Raw genomic sequence first — 20,132 nt, forward strand, 5'->3', positions numbered from 1 at the left:
AATTTGAGCAGCAGCTGGCACCACAGTGACACAGTGAACTGTTACAAATCGGTTACTTCGAAGACAGGTCCGAGCCGGACCCCCTGTAGCGTGCAAACCACCACCTGACTCCAAACCACCACCAATTGCGGCTTCAGTGGTGTCAAGCGAGAGCCCATTGTACGGTAGGGTGGAAGTCTGTTGTGTTTTCTGATGAAAGTTGGTTCTGGCAGCGAGGGCACTATTTTGGTTAGAAGGAGGCCAGTTGAAGGCCTTTAAGCGACCTGTCTGCGTGACAGACACACTGGACATACACATGGAATTATTGTATGCGGTGCGATTTCATGTAACAGTAGAGCACTCTCGTGCCATGCACCTGATTGCAAATTTTTAGGTCAATCTGATGATTCGGCCTGTTGTGCTGCCGTTCATGAACAGCGTTCCAGGTGTGTTTTCCAACAGGTAAATCTCGCCCACAAATCACTGTTGTACGAGGTGCAACAAGTTCCAAGGCCGCCGATTTTTTTTCTAGTTAACTACTCACCCGAAATCGATGAAACTGGCGTTACTTCTCGACGTAATCACCCTGCAGACGTACACATTTTCACAACGCTGACGCACCGGCGAAGGCTTCTTTAGGAGTCTCTTTTGACCACTGGAAAATCACTGAGGCAATAGCAGCACGGCTGGTCAATGTGCGACCACGGAGAGTGTCTTTCATTGTTGGAAAAAGCCAAAAGTCACTAGGAGCCAGGTCAGGTGAGTAGGGAGCATGAGGAATCACTTCAAAGTTGTTATCACGAAGAAACTGTTGCGTAACGTTAGCTTGATGTGCGGGTGCATTGTCTTGCTGAAACAGCACACGCGCAGCCCTTCCCGGACGTTTTTGTTGCAGTACAGGAAGGAATTTGTTGTTCAAGACATTTTCGTAGGATGTTCCTGTTACCGTAGTGCCCTTTGGAACGCATGGGTAAGGATTACGCCCTCGCTGTCCCAGAACATGGACACCATCATTTTTTCAGCACTGGCGGTTACCCGAAATTTTTTTGGTGGCGGTGAATCTGTGTGCTTCCATTGAGCTGACTGGCGCTTTGTTTCTGAATTGAAAAATGGCATCCACGTCTCATCTATTATCACAACCGACGAAAAGAAAGTCCCATTCATGCTGTCGTTGCGCGTCAACATTGCTTGGCAACATGCCACATGGGCAGCCGTGTGGTCGTCCGTCAGCTTTCGTGGCACCCACCTGGATGACACTTTTCGCATTTTCAGGTCGTCATGCAGGATTGTGTGCACAGAACCCACAGAAATGCCAACTCAGGAGGCGATCTGTTCAACAGTCATTCGGCGATCCTCCAAAACAATTCTCTCCACTTTCTCGATCATGTCGTCAGACCGTCTTGTGCGAGCCCGAGGTTGTTACGGTTCGTTGTCACACGATGTTCTGCCTTCATTAAACTGTCGCACCTGCGAACTCACTTTCGACACACCCATAACTCCATCACCACATGTCTCCTTCAACTGTCGATGAATTTCGATTGGTTTCACACCACGCAAATTCCGAAAACGAATGATTGCACGCTGTTCAAGTAAGGAAAACGTCGCCATTTTAAGTATTTAAAACAGTTCTCATTCTCGCCGCTGGCGGTAAAATTCCATTTGCCATATGGTGCTGCCATCTCTGGGACGTATTGACAATGAACGCGGCCTCATTTTGAAACAATGCGCATGTTTCTATCTCTTTCCAGTCCGGAGAAAAAAAATCGGAGGCCTTAGAACTTGAATGCACCTCGTAAGCTAACATGCTCTACTGGGTGTCGACAAGTTGCCTCGACCTGCTCGATTACCAGATCTGTCTCCAAAGGAGCACACATGGGACATCATCGGACGTCAACCTCGCTATCATCCACAACCAATATTAACTCTCTGTATTTCGACCAAGTGCACCTGGCATGAACTCCGTCCCACAAACTGACATCCAGTTCCTACACGATACAAGGCGTACACGTACGCATGTTTTACATTCAAAATTCTGGCAGTTGCTTCTGTTATTAACGTACGAGCAATTCACATTTTCAATGGCTTATCTCGTGTTTAAATTAACCTGTGATCTATACAATGTAACTCATTTAAATATGTATGTTACCTAGAAAAATGTGTTCCAGACATTTCATTGCTCTACATTCATTATTTTTTGATGATGCGATTTTTTCCGTCAGTGTAGTTACCGTTGGAATATGGGTCTATTAGTTTCGGATAGCGTCACAGAGGGCATTAGTATCAACTGAAATACTAATCTCATCAAGATTTATTTTTATTCGGTTATGTTAAATTGTCTGAAAATACGTGCTTGTCTCGTGTCTGCTTAACTTGTCATTTCGCTTGTTTTTTATATGAAGTAAAACGCGAGTGCTTGAAAATGACAAACATATTCATACGGGTAGAAAAGGTTCGAAAAGTAATCCCAGTCGTGCAAAGAACGCTTGACTTGGTAAGCAGAAGCCAGTTCATCGCTATAATTTCGTCAAAACTCGAGTGTTTCGACACTGGCGAAAAAGAGGCCACTTGTACGCTGCTGGCATTGCCGATTAAACGTTCGTTCAGTTTCAGTATTAAAAAATACAGCTTTTAACTTTAAATCCTTCTTTTCTGAAAGCAACATTTTTCAAGTAGACGGGAGCTGTAACTCGTGAAATGTACATGCATTTACATTATACCTTTGTGCAACTTGTGAGTCTGCGTTTTTTCTACTGTAGATATAGGATTTTTGCGATAAATTTTAATTGGGACTTTTGATGCACGTTTTTATAACGACTTTTCGTCGAAAAAACCGACTTTTATTTCAGAACGCTGTCATTTGATCAAAAATCATTTTTTTTAATTATCCGTACATACTACGTTAGACAATATCGTCAGTTTCAAAGCAGTTTTTGAGATTTTGTTCTAGGTTGAAAATTGTGGCGTTCAGAACTGCCACCAACAGCCCTCGCAGTCCAGGAAAGCCTTTCGTCGATGTCACGCAATGTCCACTGAGTATATGTTTTTTGCTCAAAGAAACGTAATTAAGGGTGTACAGTGAAGGTCTAAAGTAAGTTTTGCAATTTTCTCGTAATTGAATTGAAAAAAATCACGAATATCGGTTCCAAAATCGAATGTCCCCCTGGTCTACCCCCATAAGACACAACTTACAGAAAACACGTGGGAAAAGGCAATTCCTCTACATCTACGTGATTACTCTGCTATTCGCAATAAAGTGCCTGGCAGAGGGTTCAATGAACCACCCAGATCGGAAGGAGTGCAGACTGTCTCTTAAAAAGGCGTTGAAAGCATTTTTATCAGCTTTTTTAAATAGGTATACTTTGCGTTTCTTTTTTATGACTGTAGGAGTTACAGCATTCAGCCTAGCAGCTACTGCCTTATGGTCGCTAATACCTGTATTCGTCACGATACTCACTATTTGTCCAGGATTATTTGTTACTAAGAAGTCAGGTATTCTTTCGCAACCATTAACGCTTGGAGTGGGCTTAGAAACCAATTGTTCAAAATAATTTTCTGAGAAAGCATTCAGTACAAATTCGGATGACGTTCTATGCCTGCCGCCGAATTTAAACGTATAATTTTTCTAGCATATCGAGGGTAGATTAAACTCACCACCGACCATAATTGTATGAGAAGGGTACCTATTTGAAATGAAACTCAAGTTTTCTTTGAACTGTTCAGAAACTATATCTTCTGAGTCGGGGGCTTGGTAAAACGACCCAGTTCATAGTTTAGTCCGATTTCCAAGTATAACCTCTACCCATACTATTTCGCAGGAACTATATGTCGAACATCTGCAAAACTTTGCCAGTCTTGGAATTTTGCATTCTTTTAAATTTGGCGTGCTTTTTTTTCGCTGCTTCTGGAACAGCGATCTGACCCGTTTTGTGTACCATGGGGGATCAGTACCATCACTTATTAATTTATGTGGTATACATCTCTCAATTGCTGTCGATACTATCTCTCTGATATCATTCCAGAACTTTTCTACTCTTACATGATAAAGCAAATGAAATGAAATGATCGTATGGCATCTGTTGGCCGGGATATCCCCTTCGGGGTTCGGTTTCCATATTGCAAGTCTTTTTAGTTGCGATACTTCGGCGACTTGCGTGTCAATGATAATGAATATGATGATGAAGGGCTCACAACACACAGTCCCCTTGCAGGGAATCGAACCCGGGCCCCCTTGCGTGTTAGGCGGTAACGCTACCGCTGCGCTACGGAGGAAACAAAGGCTTCACCATTATGGGTGTGAATGTGCCTCTCGGGGTCTCACGGCCCACAGAGCCTACAATGGTTTTTCTCTCGCTCTTTCTATGCCGGGAAATCAGCTAGTGCAAGCTTTCAACAGGCGGATAATTTGGTGTTTAGCGGAGAAGGTGTGCACGCTACCCGAAGTTGAAGAGCTCCTTGACGGGCGAGTTCCTGCGGACGGCGGTGTAGGTGGCGACGGGCGTGAGCAGAGGTATGAAGACCAGCGCGCACTTGTCGTCGTCGGAGAAGAAGCGGTCGATGAGCGGGCCGACGCGCACGTCCTCGGCGTGGAAGGCGAACAGCTCGGTGGCCATCTTGCGCACGCCCACCTCGGCGGGGAAGAAGTTGGGCCGGCCGCCGGCAGGGTACAGCTTGCGGCTGCACAGCGCGCGGTCCACCGGGTCGTCGCTTTTCTGCGGGCACGGGGCCACCGACCGGGATAGCTCACTCACATCTGTTTAGTTCATTTTTATCTACAAACGGTTCAAACGGCTCTGAGCACTATGAGACTTAACATCTGAGGTCATCAATCCCCTAGAACTTAGAACCAGTTAAACCTAACCTAAGATAGAAGAAGTGGACAGTGTTAAATTCTTGGGATTACAGCTCGATAATAAATTCAACTGGGAGGAGCACACCACAGAACTGCTGAAGCGTCTTAACAAATCTCTGTTTGCAATGCGAATTTTGTCAGACATAGGGGATATAAAAATGAAAAAGCTGGCATACTATGCTTACTTTCATTCCATAATGTCATATGGGATTATTTTTTTGGGTAATTCATCAAGCCAAGCTAAAGTTTTCCGGGCACAAAAACGTGCAGTAAGAATTATATGTGGTGTGAACTCAAGAACATCCTGCAGAAGCCTGTTTAGGGAACTGGGGATACTAACTACAGCTTCCCAATATATTTATTCCTTAATGAAATTTGTCATTAAAAATATATCACTTTTTCAAACCAACAGCTCAGTTCATGGAATCAATACTAGAAATAAGAATAATCTTCCCAAGGATTTAAAGTCACTTAGTCTTGTACAAAAAGGTGTGCATTATTCAGGAACACACATTTTCAATAACTTGCCAGCAGCCATAAAAAGCTTAACAACCAATGAAATTCAGTTTAAGAGAAGCCTAAAGGATTTATTGCTGGCCAACTCCTTCTACTCCATTGATGAATTACTTAGTAAAACCAACTGATTTGTATATAAGCACAACATAACTTCTGCACAATTTCAGTGCAGTAATGTGTTCACTGAAAATTTGTGTGTCTGTGTGTGTGTGTGTGTGTGTGTGTGTGTGTGTGTGTGTATGTGTGTGTGTGTATGTGTGCAAGTATAATCTAACTTCTGCACCATTTCAGTGCAGTAATGTGTTCATTGTAAATAAGTATTACAGTAGTTGTATTACATGTTTATTACCTTATAAATAAATAAAAAACTTTTTTATTTTAAATTCAGTGCATTAATATTTGTAAAATGACTCTTAGTGTTCATTAAAAAATGACGATCATTCCACTTGGGACCTGTGGAATGGTACATTAGCTTATTTGTTTTAGTTGTAAATATTTGTCATGTATTGTTGTTTTTCTGACATGTTCCACATCCTGGAGGACCTCCTCACTACGGATCAATTGGAATGAAAGTAAATCTAATCTAATCTAAGGACATCACACACTTCCATGCCCGAGGCAGGTTTGAACCTGCGACCATAGCGGTCGCTCGGTTCCAGACTGCAGCGCCTAGAACCGCACGGCCACTCCAGCCGGCTTTTATCTGCAACGGGCGTTTGAAAAGTCCGTGCAAAAATAAAAACTACTTACGTGTTTGGCGTACACCTTTTTTATTTTTCTACGTAGTCTCCTTTTAGACTTATACACTCCGTTCAACGCTGTTCTAATTTGTTGATCCCTTCCGAATGATAGGAAATGTCCAAGTCTGCAAAATAGCTATTAGTTCCTGCAATCACCTCCTCGTTTGAATAAAATCTTTATCCCGCCAGCCATTTCTTCAAATTGGGAATCAAATAGTGGTCCGAAGGAGCCAAGTCTGGAGAATAGGGGGGATGTGAAACGAGTTGGAATCCTATTTCCATTAATTCTGCGACCACAACTGCTGAGGTGTGTGCTAGTGCACTGTCGTGGTGGAAAAGGACTTTTTTGTGGTCCAATCGCCGGCGTTTCACTTGCAGATCGGTTTTCAAACGGTCCAATAACGATGAATAATATGCACCTGTAATAGTTTTACCCTTTTCCAGATAGTCGACGAGGATTATCCCTTGCGAATCACAAAAGACAGTCGCCATAACCTTTCCGGCTGAAGGAATGGTCTGCGCCTTTTTTGGTACAGATTCTCGCTTGGTAACCCATTGTTTGGATTGTTGTTTGGTCTCAGAAGTATAGTACTGTATCCATATTTCATCCAAAATGACGAAACGACGCTTGAAGTCCTGCGGATTCTTCCTGAACAGCTGCAAACCATCCTTGCAACACTTGACACGACTCCGTTTTTGGTCAAGCGTGAAAAATCGCGGAACCAATCTCGCGGATAGCTTTCTCAAGTCCAAATGTTTACGCAAAATATTATGTACCCGTTCATTTGAGATGGCCACCGCACTAGCAATCTCCCACACCTTAACTCTTCTGTCATCCATCACCATATCGTGGATTTTATCAATGATTTCTGGAGTCTTAACTTCCACAGGGCATCCAGAACGTTCAGCATCACTTGTGCCCATATGGCCACTCCGAAAATTTTGAAACGGCTAATAAACTGTTCTAATCGAAGGTGCAGAGTCACCGTAATGCTTATCAAGCTTCTCTTTAGTCTCCTGACGCGTTTTGTCTTTCATAAAATTGTTTAAACACCACACGAAATTCTTTTTCGTCCATTTTTTGACAATCACTCGATTTCCTTGATCCACACGAATGCCAAACATAAAGAAATAGACCAATATGGCTGAAACTTGGTGTGCGTTCTTTGCAAAGATGTTACTAACTAAACATGACCTCGATAAGCGCCGGTGGTCCCACCTCTCGGACTTTGCACGGACTTTTCAAACGTCCCTCGTACATTTCCTTGTGCTAACGAACTATGGTGTCATACACAAGACTCGATTCTGAAATCTGAATTTATTTATTTATTTATTTTCATGAAAACTACATTGAAGTGACAGAAGTTAGCGATATGCACACGTACAGATGGCAGCAGCATCGCGGTCAAGAGATATAAAAGGGCAGTGCATTGGCGGAGCCGTCGTTTGTACTCGAGTGATTCATCTGAAATGGTTTCCGACGGGATCACGGCCGCACGACGCGAGATAAAAGACTTTGAACGCGGAATTGTAATTGGAACTAGACACATGGATTGTTCCATTTAGGAAACCGTCGAGAATACCAACTTTCATGTGTTATCGCTAACCACAGACAACGCAGTTGCCGACGGCCTTCACTTAACGACCGAGAGCAGAGGCATCTACGAAGAGTTGTCTGTGCTAACAGACAAGCGACAGTGCGTGAAATAACCGCACAAATCAATGTGGGACGTAAGCAAAAGTATCCGTTACGACAGCATGACGAAATTCGGCGTTAATGGGCTACGGTAGCAGATAACCAATCCGGGGGAATGCCTCTGTTAACAGCACACGACATTGCCTGCAGTGCCTTACCTGATCTTGTGATCATATTGGTTGTACCATACACGACTGAAAAATCGTGACCTGGTCAGAAGGGTCCCGATTTCAGTTGGTAAAAGCTGGGGCAAAAGCAGGTCCGACATGATATCCTGTCACTTCGCTGTATGTGATGCTCGCCGGCCGAGCAATACGGAAAGGAGTGTTCTTGTGACGCATATTGGTAACATTGGTAACTTCTAGTGTAAGCTGATATGGATAGACTGTTATGAAAGAACGGAATATGGCAGTATAACAGCTCAATGTAAATCGGTGTAATAAACATTATAACTTGAAAATCGTGGACTGAGATGCAGAGAATGAAATGTTTAGTGGTTATACACTACAAAAAAGAACAAATATACAAAGTATCTGTATGGGTTGTTAATATAAAATGCTGTAATGAAAACGTTTTTGTCTCTCTCTCTCTCAGGTGAGACTGCAGGTGCGCATCCGTAGTCGATAACACGGAGCATTGCAAGGGAGTGGGATATTCAGTTACGATGGCGAAGTGGAGCGTGAAAGACCATGTCCGCATCGCAGGGCTTTACGGTGAAACCAAGTCAACAGTAGCGACCCAACGAGCATCCTGCAGATTAAACTGGCGCCGTCCAGTCACGTGGTATCAACAGGATGCTGCAAAACAGCACACACTGCCTGGCGGCCAATGGACGAACTGCGTGAATGGTTTCCTGGGCGTCTCATCTCCCGATTTGGTGGTATGGCTTCGCCGGCACGTTCTCACGATCTGACGGTTCCCGATTTCTTAAAGTCCAGAGTGATCGAAACTCGCCCTGCAAACCTCCAAGCGCTGGAGGCCAACATCCGTAGGTTCAAAATGGTTCAAATGGCTCTGAGGACTATGGGACTTAACATCTGAGGTCATCAGTCCCCTAGAACTTAGAACCAGTTAAACCTAACCTAAGGACATCACACATATCTATGCCCGAGGCGGGATTCGAACCTGCGACCGTAGCAGTTGCGCGGTTCCGGACTGAAGCGCCTAGAACCGCTCGGCCACAGAGGCCGGCCAACATCCGTAGAGAAGTCTCTCGGTGTTCCTGTTGCTGTACTGAAGAACGCATTGCTTAGCAACTTCATAGCTCATATACATGAGTGCTCCGATACAGACGGTGCTCATCTGTGATGTGATCTTTAAGAAGCGACTGCTGTATACCGCATGGAACTCCGAAGTCTCACTAGCACGCCTGCATTTGTAAATCGTGAAGACCTGTGTTAATAAAGTTTTTGTAAACATTTCAAAATGGGCGTTCTTTCTGGCTTACCCTGTATACGGAGAAGGTACGTAATTATCAGTAATAACTGTGTTTAAAAAATATAAAAGATGAAACTGATTAGTGGTGTATTAAGTAAAACATACTCCATCCTTATAATGTTTGTTACTATCTTGAAGTGTACAGCGTAAGCAGTTACGTAGAAATGCGCTTCTGAAATTATTTACTGTCTTGTTCTTGCACTCAATATTTCAAAAATGAATAGACACCGGTCAGAGAGATAAACTTAACAAATAAATATAGTATTACATCGCAGCAGTGCTTAGTTGTCCTTTTTGTGGAAATGACATCTTTCAACGTTATGAGCAAAGAGATGGAAGGCTAAAACTCCTTCCCACATTGCACATTTGTGGTAAACGGTCGATTTAACTGCAGTCATTCACTTCACAGGAAAAGTTTTCCTTTCATACTGCTGAGCAAAGCCGCACAGGAAAAACTGAATGAAACACAGTTTTTTCTTGTACTTGACTGTGACTTGTAGGACACCCTGGCATGAAGCCGTACCACAAAGGGAAATCGCAGATTCTGGCCCCACAGTCTCATGAAATGTTATTCAAGACAAGAGATGTATTCATTAACATTATTTTTCTTTGTTTCTATCGGGGCTGTCACTGCGAACGATGCATGGCGACCAGTTTTAGTTTCTATAAAGTTCTGTTGCTCAGAACATTCGATCAGCTCTGCAGTTTGCGAGTACTGTAAGTGGAACTTGCAAGGGCACGTGAGTCTCACCAGTTATCCACCAGAACGTTTAGTGGCCATCTACAAAAACGTATTCCACTGAACGCTAGGTGTAGTTAACAAAGGTGGCACTAGGCATGCGGCATTCGGCGATCAGCGAGCGACTGTGAATAGTGGGGACGAGCCGATAGCTCCTCGCCGAGAAGCCACCGTAAGTGCTCGCCCTGTTCTTCAACTTGTTTCCCGCGCCGTGTCGGTTTTCTGGACGTGAAAGTCAACGCCGTGCACACGTCGGTTCTGCTCGCAAGCATTCTTGGGTGAGCAATCGTTTATCAACTTAACTATTCGTTTTATTCACTCCAGTGGAAGCGCGATCAATATATTTATGAAAGTGTTATTAGAGTTATCTTCATTTACATTTCGCTGGTTTTTACTAACTTTCATTGGTAATTTCTTTGACTTCTGAGATTGTCATTCATATGCATACGTGATGTCTGACTGTTATAAGTACAAGAGAAGGGGCGAGTATAGGACAATGGAACAAGCAAATAACCTTAATAAGGTTAGGTCCAGAAACCAATGCCTTTCCCGATACGACGTCTTATAACTGAGTGTACGGTCACCTTATAACAGAATTCCCTAGCATGTCAACTGCAGATATGAAGGCAGGCTTCGGCACGTCTCGCCATCGATGCCTGTGAGTGTTCAGAATAATTTTTATGAATAAAGAAAGTATACAACTCATATCAGTTTACATCTGCAATGTCATAATTTTCATGATTATTTATCTGTTTTACTGAATCACATGTTGGACTTGCAAAACATTTACAAAGACCTGGAATGGCTGAAGAGATTCCCCGCTGTTGTCGATTACTTTTTTATTGTTATTTCATCCCCCCCCCCCCTGCCCCATATGGGCTGCGGCTGGATCGTCGGTGGTACAGTATCCTGCTCTTCATCCTAGAGCATTTACAGAAATTAATGAAGATACAATAAAATATATTAATAGATGCAAACATTTAAAAAAATATAAAAATATAAAACAGAATGTAGAGATGCTTACTATATTCAAAGCAGTTTCTTCGTTCAAAATTTAAAAAGAAAATAAGACGTCCGACAGGTAAAGATAAAGACAAAAATGGACATTTAAAACATTAAAATAAAAAAGAAACGATAACATTCATTAAAGGAATCTCTGTACTTTTACAGAAGAGATGGAGGATTTGCTTGAAGAAGCTGAGGGGACATTAAACGTTTGGATGAAGGAGGTTTAAATTTATAAGTCACTGGGTGATATCTGTAGAAAGACGGTAGGCGGTAAGATGGGTATTGCAAAAGACGGAAAAGAATGACGAATCTGGATGGTGGACAGGACCGTGGTACCATGAGAGGAAGGGAGGGAGTGAAAAGGAGAGGGAGGAGAGAGGGGAAGTCCTGACGCGGAGTGGAAATAGTTTGAGAAAGCTATAGCTGGTAGGACGGATAAACGTCGGAGCAGATTTCACGATACCGTATTTCTGGATTTCCGGAAGGCTTTTGACACAGTACCACACAGGCGGCTTGTATTCAAATAGCGTGCTTATGGAATATCGTCTCAGTTATGTGACTGGATTTGTGATTTCCTGTCAGAGAGGTCACAGTTCGTAGTAATTGACGGAAAGTCATCGAGTAAAACAGAAGTGATTTCTGGCGTTCCCCAAGGTAGTGTTATACGCCCTTTGCTGTTCCTGATCTATATAAACGATTTGGGAGACAATCTGAGCAGCCGTCTTCGGTTGTTTGCAAATGACGCTGTCGTTTATCGACTAATAAAGTCATCACAAGATCAAAACAAACTGCAAAACGATTTAGAAAAGATATCTGAATGGTGTGAAAAGTGGCAGTTGACCCTAAATAATGAAAAGTGTGAGGTCATCCACATGAGTGCTAAAAGGAACTCGTTAAACTTCGGTTACACGATAAATTAGTCTAATCTAAAAGTCGTATATTCTACTAAATACCTAGGTATTACAATTACGAGCAACTTAAATTGGAAGGAACACATAGAAAATGTTGTGGGGAAGGCTAACCAAAGACTGCATTTTATTGACAGGACACGTAGAAAATGTAACAGACCTACTAAGGAGACTGCCTACACTACGCTTGTCCGTCCTCTTTTAGAATACTGCTGCGCTGGGTGGGATGCTTACTAGATAGGACTGACGGAGTACATCGAAAAAGTTCAAAGAAGGTCAGCACGTTTTGTATTATCGCGAAATTTGGGAGAGAGTGTCACAGGAAAGATACAGGATTTAGGCTGGACATCATTAAAAGAAAGGCGTTTTTCGTTGCTACGAAATCTTCTAATGAAATTCCAATCAGCAACTTTCCACTCGGAATGTGAAAATATTTTGTTGACACCGACATACATAGGGAGGAACGATCACCACGATAAAATAAAGGAAATCAGAGCTCGTACAGAAAGATATAGGTGTTCATTCTGTACGCGCGCTATACGAGATTGAAATAATAAAGAATTGTGAAGGTGGTTCGATGAACCCTCTGCCAGGCACTTAAATGTGATTTGCAGAGTATCCATGTAGATGTAGATGTATATGTCAAGGAGAGGTAGGATACTGAGTGTGTGTAGATGTAGGGACGGTGCGACGTGTTTGTAAAGGCGCGGCAGCATACCAAGGTTTGTGAGTTGTTGATTACTGCCATCTGCCATTTTAAGTGATAAAATGTGGTGTCTATGCAACATATTTTTCTGTTTGACATTCTTCGAACTTTTATTGTTTTCATCCACTTCTGTTACCAAATTATGTTTATATAATGTATAAGGGACATGAATAAAATCCAGTTTATTTAACATTTATTTGTATTGTTGGCAAGTCATTAGTGTGATATAGAGTCACAGTACGCTTGCGCTCGACATTCATTCTCTCTTTCATGCAGACAACAATAGATACCACACTTACTCACCTATACACACAAATGTGCTTCGAACAACAAGCAGTCATCTGAACAAATAAAAAAAGGAAAATAATGCTGTATATGGGAGAGGAAAGCAATCACTGCTATACACTGAAGAGCCAAAGAAACAGTATACCTGCCTAATATCGTGTAGGGTCCCTGCGAGCACGCAGAAGTGCCGCAACACGACGTGGCATGGACGCGCCTAGTGTCTGAAGTAGTGCTGGAGGGAACTGGCACCGTGAATCCTGCAGGGCTGTCCATAAATCCGTAAGAGTACGAGGGCGTGGAGATCAGCACGTTGCAAGGCATTCAAGATGTGCTCAATAATGTTTATGTCTGGGAAGTCTTGTGGACAGTGGAAGTGTTTAAACTCAGAAGAGTGTTCCTGCAGTCACCTTGTGCAATTCTGGACGTGTGGGGTGTCGCATTGCCCTGCTGGAATTGCCCAAGTGCGTCGGAATGCACAGTGGACATGAGTGGATGCAGGTGATCAGACAGGATGCTTACGTACGTGTCACTTGCCAGAGTCGTACCTAGGCGTATCAGGGGTCTCATATCACTCCAACTGCACACGCCCCACACCATTACAGACCCTCCACCAGATTGAACAGTCCCCTACAAACATGCAGGGTCCATGGATTCACGAGATTGTCTCCATACCCGTACAAGTCCATCCGCTCGATACAATTTGAAACGAGACTCGACCGACCAGGCAACATGTTTCCAGTCATCAACAGTCCAATGTCTGTGTTGACGGGCCCAGGCGAGGCGTAAGGCTTTGTGTGGTGCAATCATGAAGAGTACAGAAGTGGGCCTTCGGCTCCGAAAGCCCATATCGATGAAGTTTCATTGAATGTTTCCCACACTGGCACTTGTTGATGGCCCAGCACGGAAATCTGCAGCAAACAGCGGAATGGTTGCACTTCTGCCACGTTGAAAAATTCTCTTCAGTCGTAGTTGGTCCCGTTCTTGCAAGATCTTTTTTCGGCCGCAGCGATGTCGGAGATTTGATGTTCTACCGAATTTCTGATGTTCGCAATACACTCGTGAAATGGTCGTACGGGAAAATCCCTACTTCATCGCTACCTCGGAAATGCTATGTCCCACCGCTCGTGCGCCGACTACACTCCTGGAAATGGAAAAAAGAACACATTGACACCGGTGTGTCAGACCCACCATACTTGCTCCGGATACTGCGAAAGGGCTGTACAAGCAAAGATCACACGCACGGCACAGCGGACACACCAGGAACCGCGGTGTTGGCCGTCGAATGGCGCTAGCTGCGCAGCATTTGTGCACCGCCGCCGTCAGTGTCAGCCAGTTTGCCGTGGCATACGGAGCTCCATCGCTGTCTTTAACACTGGTAGCATGCCGCGACAGCGTGGACGTGAACCGTATGTGCAGTTGACGGACTTTGAGCGAGGGCGTATAGTGGGCATGCGGGAGGCCGGGTGGACGTACCGCCGAATTGCTCAACACGTGGGGCGCGAGGTCTCCACAGTACATCGATGTTGTCGCCAGTGGTCGGCGGAAGGTGCACGTGCCCGTCGACCTGGGACCGGACCGCAGCGACGCACGGATGCACGCCAAGACCGTAGGATCCTACGCAGTGCCGTAGGGGACCGCACCGCCACTTCCCAGCAAATTAGGGACACTGTTGCTCCTGGGGTATCGGCGAGGACCATTCGCAACCGTCTCCATGAAGCTGGGCTACGGTCCCGCACACCGTTAGGCCGTCTTCCGCTCACGCCCCAACATCGTGCAGCCCGCCTCCAGTGGTGTCGCGACAGGCGTGAATGGAGGGACGAATGGAGACATGTCGTCTTCAGCGATGAGAGTCGCTTCTGCCTTGGTGCCAATGATGGTCGTATGCGTGTTTGGCGCCGTGCAGGTGAGCGCCACAATCAGGACTGCATACGACCGAGGCACACAGGGCCAACACCCGGCATCATGGTGTGGGGAGCGATCTCCTACACTGGCCGTACACCACTGGTGATCGTCGAGGGGACACTGAATAGTGCACGGTACATCGAAACCGTCATCGAACCCATCGTTCTACCATTCCTAGACCGGCAAGGGAACTTGCTGTTCCAACAGGACAATGCACGTCCGCATGTATCCCGTGCCACCCAACGTGCTCTAGAAGGTGTAAGTCAACTACCCTGGCCAGCAAGATCACCGGATCTGTCCCCCATTGAGCATGTTTGGGACTGGATGAAGCGTCGTCTCACGCGGTCTGCACGTCCAGCACGAACGCTGGTCCAACTGAGGCGCCAGGTGGAAATGGCATGGCAAGCCGTTCCACAGGACTACATCCAGCATCTCTACGTTCGTCTCCATGGGAGAATAGCAGCCTGCATTGCTGCGAAAGGTGGATATACACTGTACTAGTGCCGACATTGTGCATGCTCTGTTGCCTGTGTCTGTGTGCCTGTGGTTCTGTCAGTGTGATCATGTGATGCATCTGACCCCAGGAATGTGTCAATAAAGTTTCCCCTTCCTGAGACAATGAATTCACGGTGTTCTTATTTCAATTTCCAGGAGTGTATAACACGACGTCGAAACTCACTTAAATCTTGATAAACTGCCATTGTGGCACCAGTAACCGATCTAAAAATTGCGCCAGAGGCTTCTTGTTTTGCCGGTCAGAGTGGCCGTGCGGTTCTAGGCGCTACAGTCTGGAGCCAAGCGACCGCTACGGTCGCAGGTTCGAGTCGTGCCTCGGGAATGGATGTGTGTGATGTCCTTAGGTTAGTTAGGTTTAATTAGTTCTAAGTTCTAGGCGACTGATGACCTCAGAAGTTAACTCGCATAGTGCTCAGAGCCATTTGAACCACTTCTTGTCTGATATAGGCGTTGCCGACCGAGCGCTGTATTATGCCTGTTTACATATCTCTGTGTTTAAATACGCATGCCTATACCAGGTTCTGTGTCCACCCCCGGTAGCTGAGTGGTCAGCGCGACAGCATGTCAATCCTAAGGGCCCGGGTTCGATTCCCGGCTGGGTCGGAGATTTTCTCCGCTCAGGAACTGAGTGTTGTGTTGTCCTAATCGTCATCATTTCATCCCCGTCGACGCACAAGTCGCCGAAATGGTGTCAAATCGAAAGACTTGCAACTGGCGAACGGTCTACCCGACGGGAGGCCCTAGTCACACGACGTAGTCATAGTATAGACCAGTTTCTTTGGCAGTGCAGTGTGTATGTAAATGGGAGAGGAAATGCAATCACTGTTACATATCCGAAATCAATTTATTATAAGGTCAACTAGTCACTTTCTGGTATATTTAAGATAGAGAATCAAGAAAATGTCTTGACTTTAGTAGCATTTTCCCCTCTTATCAACTATAGCGTACCCTACGTTCTTCATTCCAAATGAAGACTCCAGTACATCCTTTTTACTGAATAGCTGCACTCCTACCCACCTCCTACCACTTACATTCCATGTCATGAAATTTGCCAGTTCTGATCCTACATCCTTTCTTGTATTTCTTCCCCTCGAATCCAAATTACAACAAAATCTCTTACCTAGAAAATGTTACATAGGTCTCACAGTATTTAAGACTGCACACATTACCAACCTCTTATCAAGCTCCAGGTACGCGTTTTTCATTCCTGTCTTCCTGTCTATGTATGATGGTCAGTCCAAAAGAAATGCACACTATTTCTGTAAAAATACAGTTTTCATTCTGCATGTGTGAAAGTTTTATAGTGTGTAGATACATCCTTCCCGCTTGTTTTCAAACTTAGTTCAACCTGTTCCCGTGAGTGGCGCCGTCACAGCATGTCTTCAAGATGGCTGCTGCACTTAACATTCGTCAGAAGCAAATTGCTGTCATAGAATTCCTGTGCTGTGAAAAGGAGACAGTGGGAAACATCTACAATAGGTTGAAAAATGTGTATAAAGATGCTGCTGTCGATCGCAGTGCAGTTAGTCGGTGGGCAATCAGGTTACGTGATGAAAGTGGGCACGGCAATATTGAGGATGGTCCTCGCAGTGGCAGGCCTTGTACTGCACACACTCCAGACAATGTGCAGAGAGTTAACTTACTGCTGACAGACGCATCACAGTGAACGAATTGTCACCCTACGTTGAGATAGGGGAAAGGAAGTGTTTGCAGAGTACTGAAAGTGTTGGCGTTAAAAAAGTTTTGTGCCAGATGGGTTCCCAGGATGTTGACGGTGGCTCACAAAGAAACAAGAAAAACGGTATGCAGCGAACTTTTGGAACAGTACGAGAATGGTAGAGATGAATTTCCTCTAAGAATTGTGACAGGTGATGAAACATGGCTCCATCATTTTTCACCAGAGACGAAGAAGCAATCAAAGAAGTGGCATCATGCAAATTCACCCAAGAAAAAAAATTCAAAACTACACCTTCTGCTGGAAGAGTTATGGTTACGGCGTTTTTCGATTCTGAAGGACTCTTGCTTGTGGGCAATATGCCAAGTGGAACCACCATATATTCTGATGTATATGTGACGACACTGAAGAAATTTCGAGCTCGACTGAGTGGTGTTCGACCACATCGGCAAAAGCGGGATGTCTTGCTGTTGCACTACAATGCACGGCCACATATCAGTCAAAAAACCATGGAAGCGATCACAAAACTCGGATGGACAACACTGAAACACCCGCCTTCCAGTCCTGACCTGGCTCCATGTGACCATCATCTCCTTGACAAACTGAAAGACTCTCTTCGTGGAACAAGGTTTGAAGATGCTGAATCCCTTGTGCACGCTGCCAAACAGTGGCTCCAACAGGTTGGTCCAGAATTTTACCGTGCGGGTATACAGACGTTGGTTCCAAGATGGCGTAAGGTAGTTGAGAAGGATGAAAATTATTTGGAGAAATGAAAATATTGCTCCTAAAGGATGTATCTACACACTGTAAAACTTTCAAACATGTAGAATAAAAGACGGATTTAAAAAAAAAATAGTGTGCGTTTCATTTGGAGTGACCCTCTTATTTTAACTGTTTCACTGAAAGGCTGAAGAAAGGGAACTTGGCTGCAAGCAGTCGGTTCTTTACTGGGGCAGGTGGAGGCGGTGGGGGTATGAATAACAGACACAGGAAAAAGTAGAAAGTTAGCCGTACCACGAAGAACTGGTAGGTGTAGCTGACGTTCTCGAGGCCGAAGCCGAGCGCGCTGTCGGCGAGGTCCTTCTTGTTGTTGATGGTCCTGGGCGGCGGCATCAGCAGTGAGGACACGATGCCGGCCGCGTAGTGCGTGTCCAGCAGGTTGGTGCACAGGAAGCTGACGAACAGCAGCACGCGCCAGCTCAGCCACTCCGAGCTCCGCGACACACCTGCCGGCCATCACCCACCCACAGTCAGCGGAGGCCGCCGCCCGAGTTTCACTGCCGTCACCAGTGTGCGGCACAGCTTTTCCACTTTAACCTGGCGTAGTCGACACCGAGCAACGTGTTACACAGGACGTCAACATATAGTTCGCAGTGCCACTGTTCATCCTCTCTGGCTGGTATACAGGATGGTCCATTGATAGTGACCGGGCCAAATATCTCACGAAATAAGCATCACACGAAGAAACTACAAAGAACGAAACTCGTCTAGCTTGAAGCGGGAAACTAGATGGCGCTATGGTTTGCCCGCTAGGTGGCGCTGCAATAGCTCAAACGGATATCAACTGCGTTTTTTTTTAAATAGGAACCCCCATTTTTACTGCATATTCGTGTAGTACGTAAAGAAATATGAATGTTTCAGTTCGACCACTTTTTTCGCTGTGTGATAGATGGCGCTGTAATAGTGACAAACGTATAAGTACGTGGTATCACGTAACATTCCGCCAGTGCGGACGGTATTTGCTTCGTGATACATTACCCGTGTTAAAATGGACCTTTTACCAATTACGGAAAAGGTCGATATCGTGTTGATGTATGGCTATTATGATCAAAATGCCCAACGGGCGTGTGCTGTGTATGCTGCTCAGTATCCTGGACGACATCATCCGAGTGTCCGGACCGTTCGCCGGATAGTTACGTTATTTAAGGAAACAGGAAGTGTTCAGCCACATGTGAAACGTCAACCACGACCTGCAACAAATGATAATGCCCAAGTAGGTGTTTTAGCTGCTAATCCGCACATCAGTAGCAGACAAATTGCGCGAGAATCGGGAATCTCAAAACCGTCGGTGATGAGAACGCTACATCAACATCGACTGCACCCGTACCATATTTCTATGCACCAGGGATTTCATGGCGACGACTTTGATCGTCGTGTACAGTTCTGCCACTGGGCACAACAGAAATTACGGGACGATGACAGATTTTTTGCACGCATTCTGTTTAGCGACGAAGCGTCATTCACCAACAGCGGTAACGTAAACCGGCATAATATGCACTATTGGACAACGGAAAATCCATGATGGCTGCGACAAGTGGAACATCAGCGACCTTGGCGGGTTAATGTATGGTGCGGCATTATGGGAGGAAGGATAATTGGTCCCCATTTTATCGATGGCAATCTAAATGGTGCAATGTATGCTGATTTCATACGTAATGTTCTACCGATGTTACTACAAGATGTTTCACTGCATGGCAGAATGGCGATGTACTTCCAACATGATGTATGTCCGGCACATAGCTCGAGTGCGATTGAAGTGGTACTGAATAGCATATTTCATGACAGGTGGATTGCTCGTCGGAGCACGTTCACAGGATCTGACGTCCCCTGATTTCTTTCTGTGGGGAAAGTTGAAGGATATTTGCTATCGTGATCCACCGACAACGCCTGACAACATGCGTCAGCGCATTGTCAATGCATGTGCGAATTATGGAAGGCGAACCACTCGCTGTTGAGAGGAATGTCGTTACACGTATTGCCAAATGCATTGAGGTTTACGGACATCATTTTAATTATTTATTGCATTAATGTGCTATTTACAGGTAATTACGCTGTAACAGCATGCGTTCTCAGAAATGATAAGTTCACAAACGTACATGTAATACATTAGAACAATGTTCAAACGTTTCTATGTTCTGTATTTTAATTTGAAAAACCTACCTGTTATCATCTGTTCGCCTAAAATTGTGAGCCATAGGTTTGTGACTATTACAGCGCCATCTATCACAAAGCGAAAAAAGTGGTCCAACTAAAACATTCATATTACTTTACGTACTACACGAATATATAATAAAAATGGGGGTTTCTATTAAAAAAAAACTCAGTTGATATCCTTTTGACCCATGGCAGCGCCATCTAGCGGGCCAACCATAGCACCATCTGATTTCCCTTTTCAA

General features: G+C 44.8%; 1 protein-coding gene across 1 annotated transcript in view; it reads right to left on the bottom strand.

Annotated features, from left to right (window-relative positions):
* The window catches only part of LOC126088479 (glutamate receptor ionotropic, delta-1-like), an 87,245-nt gene that overhangs the window by 13,818 nt on the left and 53,295 nt on the right, over positions 1-20,132 (bottom strand). The window contains exons 5-6 of the mRNA XM_049906620.1: positions 17,971-18,182; positions 4,414-4,688 (exon numbers count right to left, since the gene is read on the bottom strand). Of these exons, the coding sequence (XP_049762577.1) occupies positions 4,414-4,688; positions 17,971-18,182 (487 nt within the window). The remainder of the gene's footprint in view (positions 1-4,413; positions 4,689-17,970; positions 18,183-20,132) is intronic.

This window comes from Schistocerca cancellata, chromosome 6, assembly GCF_023864275.1.
Source record: "Schistocerca cancellata isolate TAMUIC-IGC-003103 chromosome 6, iqSchCanc2.1, whole genome shotgun sequence".
In the NCBI taxonomy this organism is placed as follows: Eukaryota; Metazoa; Arthropoda; class Insecta; order Orthoptera; family Acrididae; genus Schistocerca; species Schistocerca cancellata.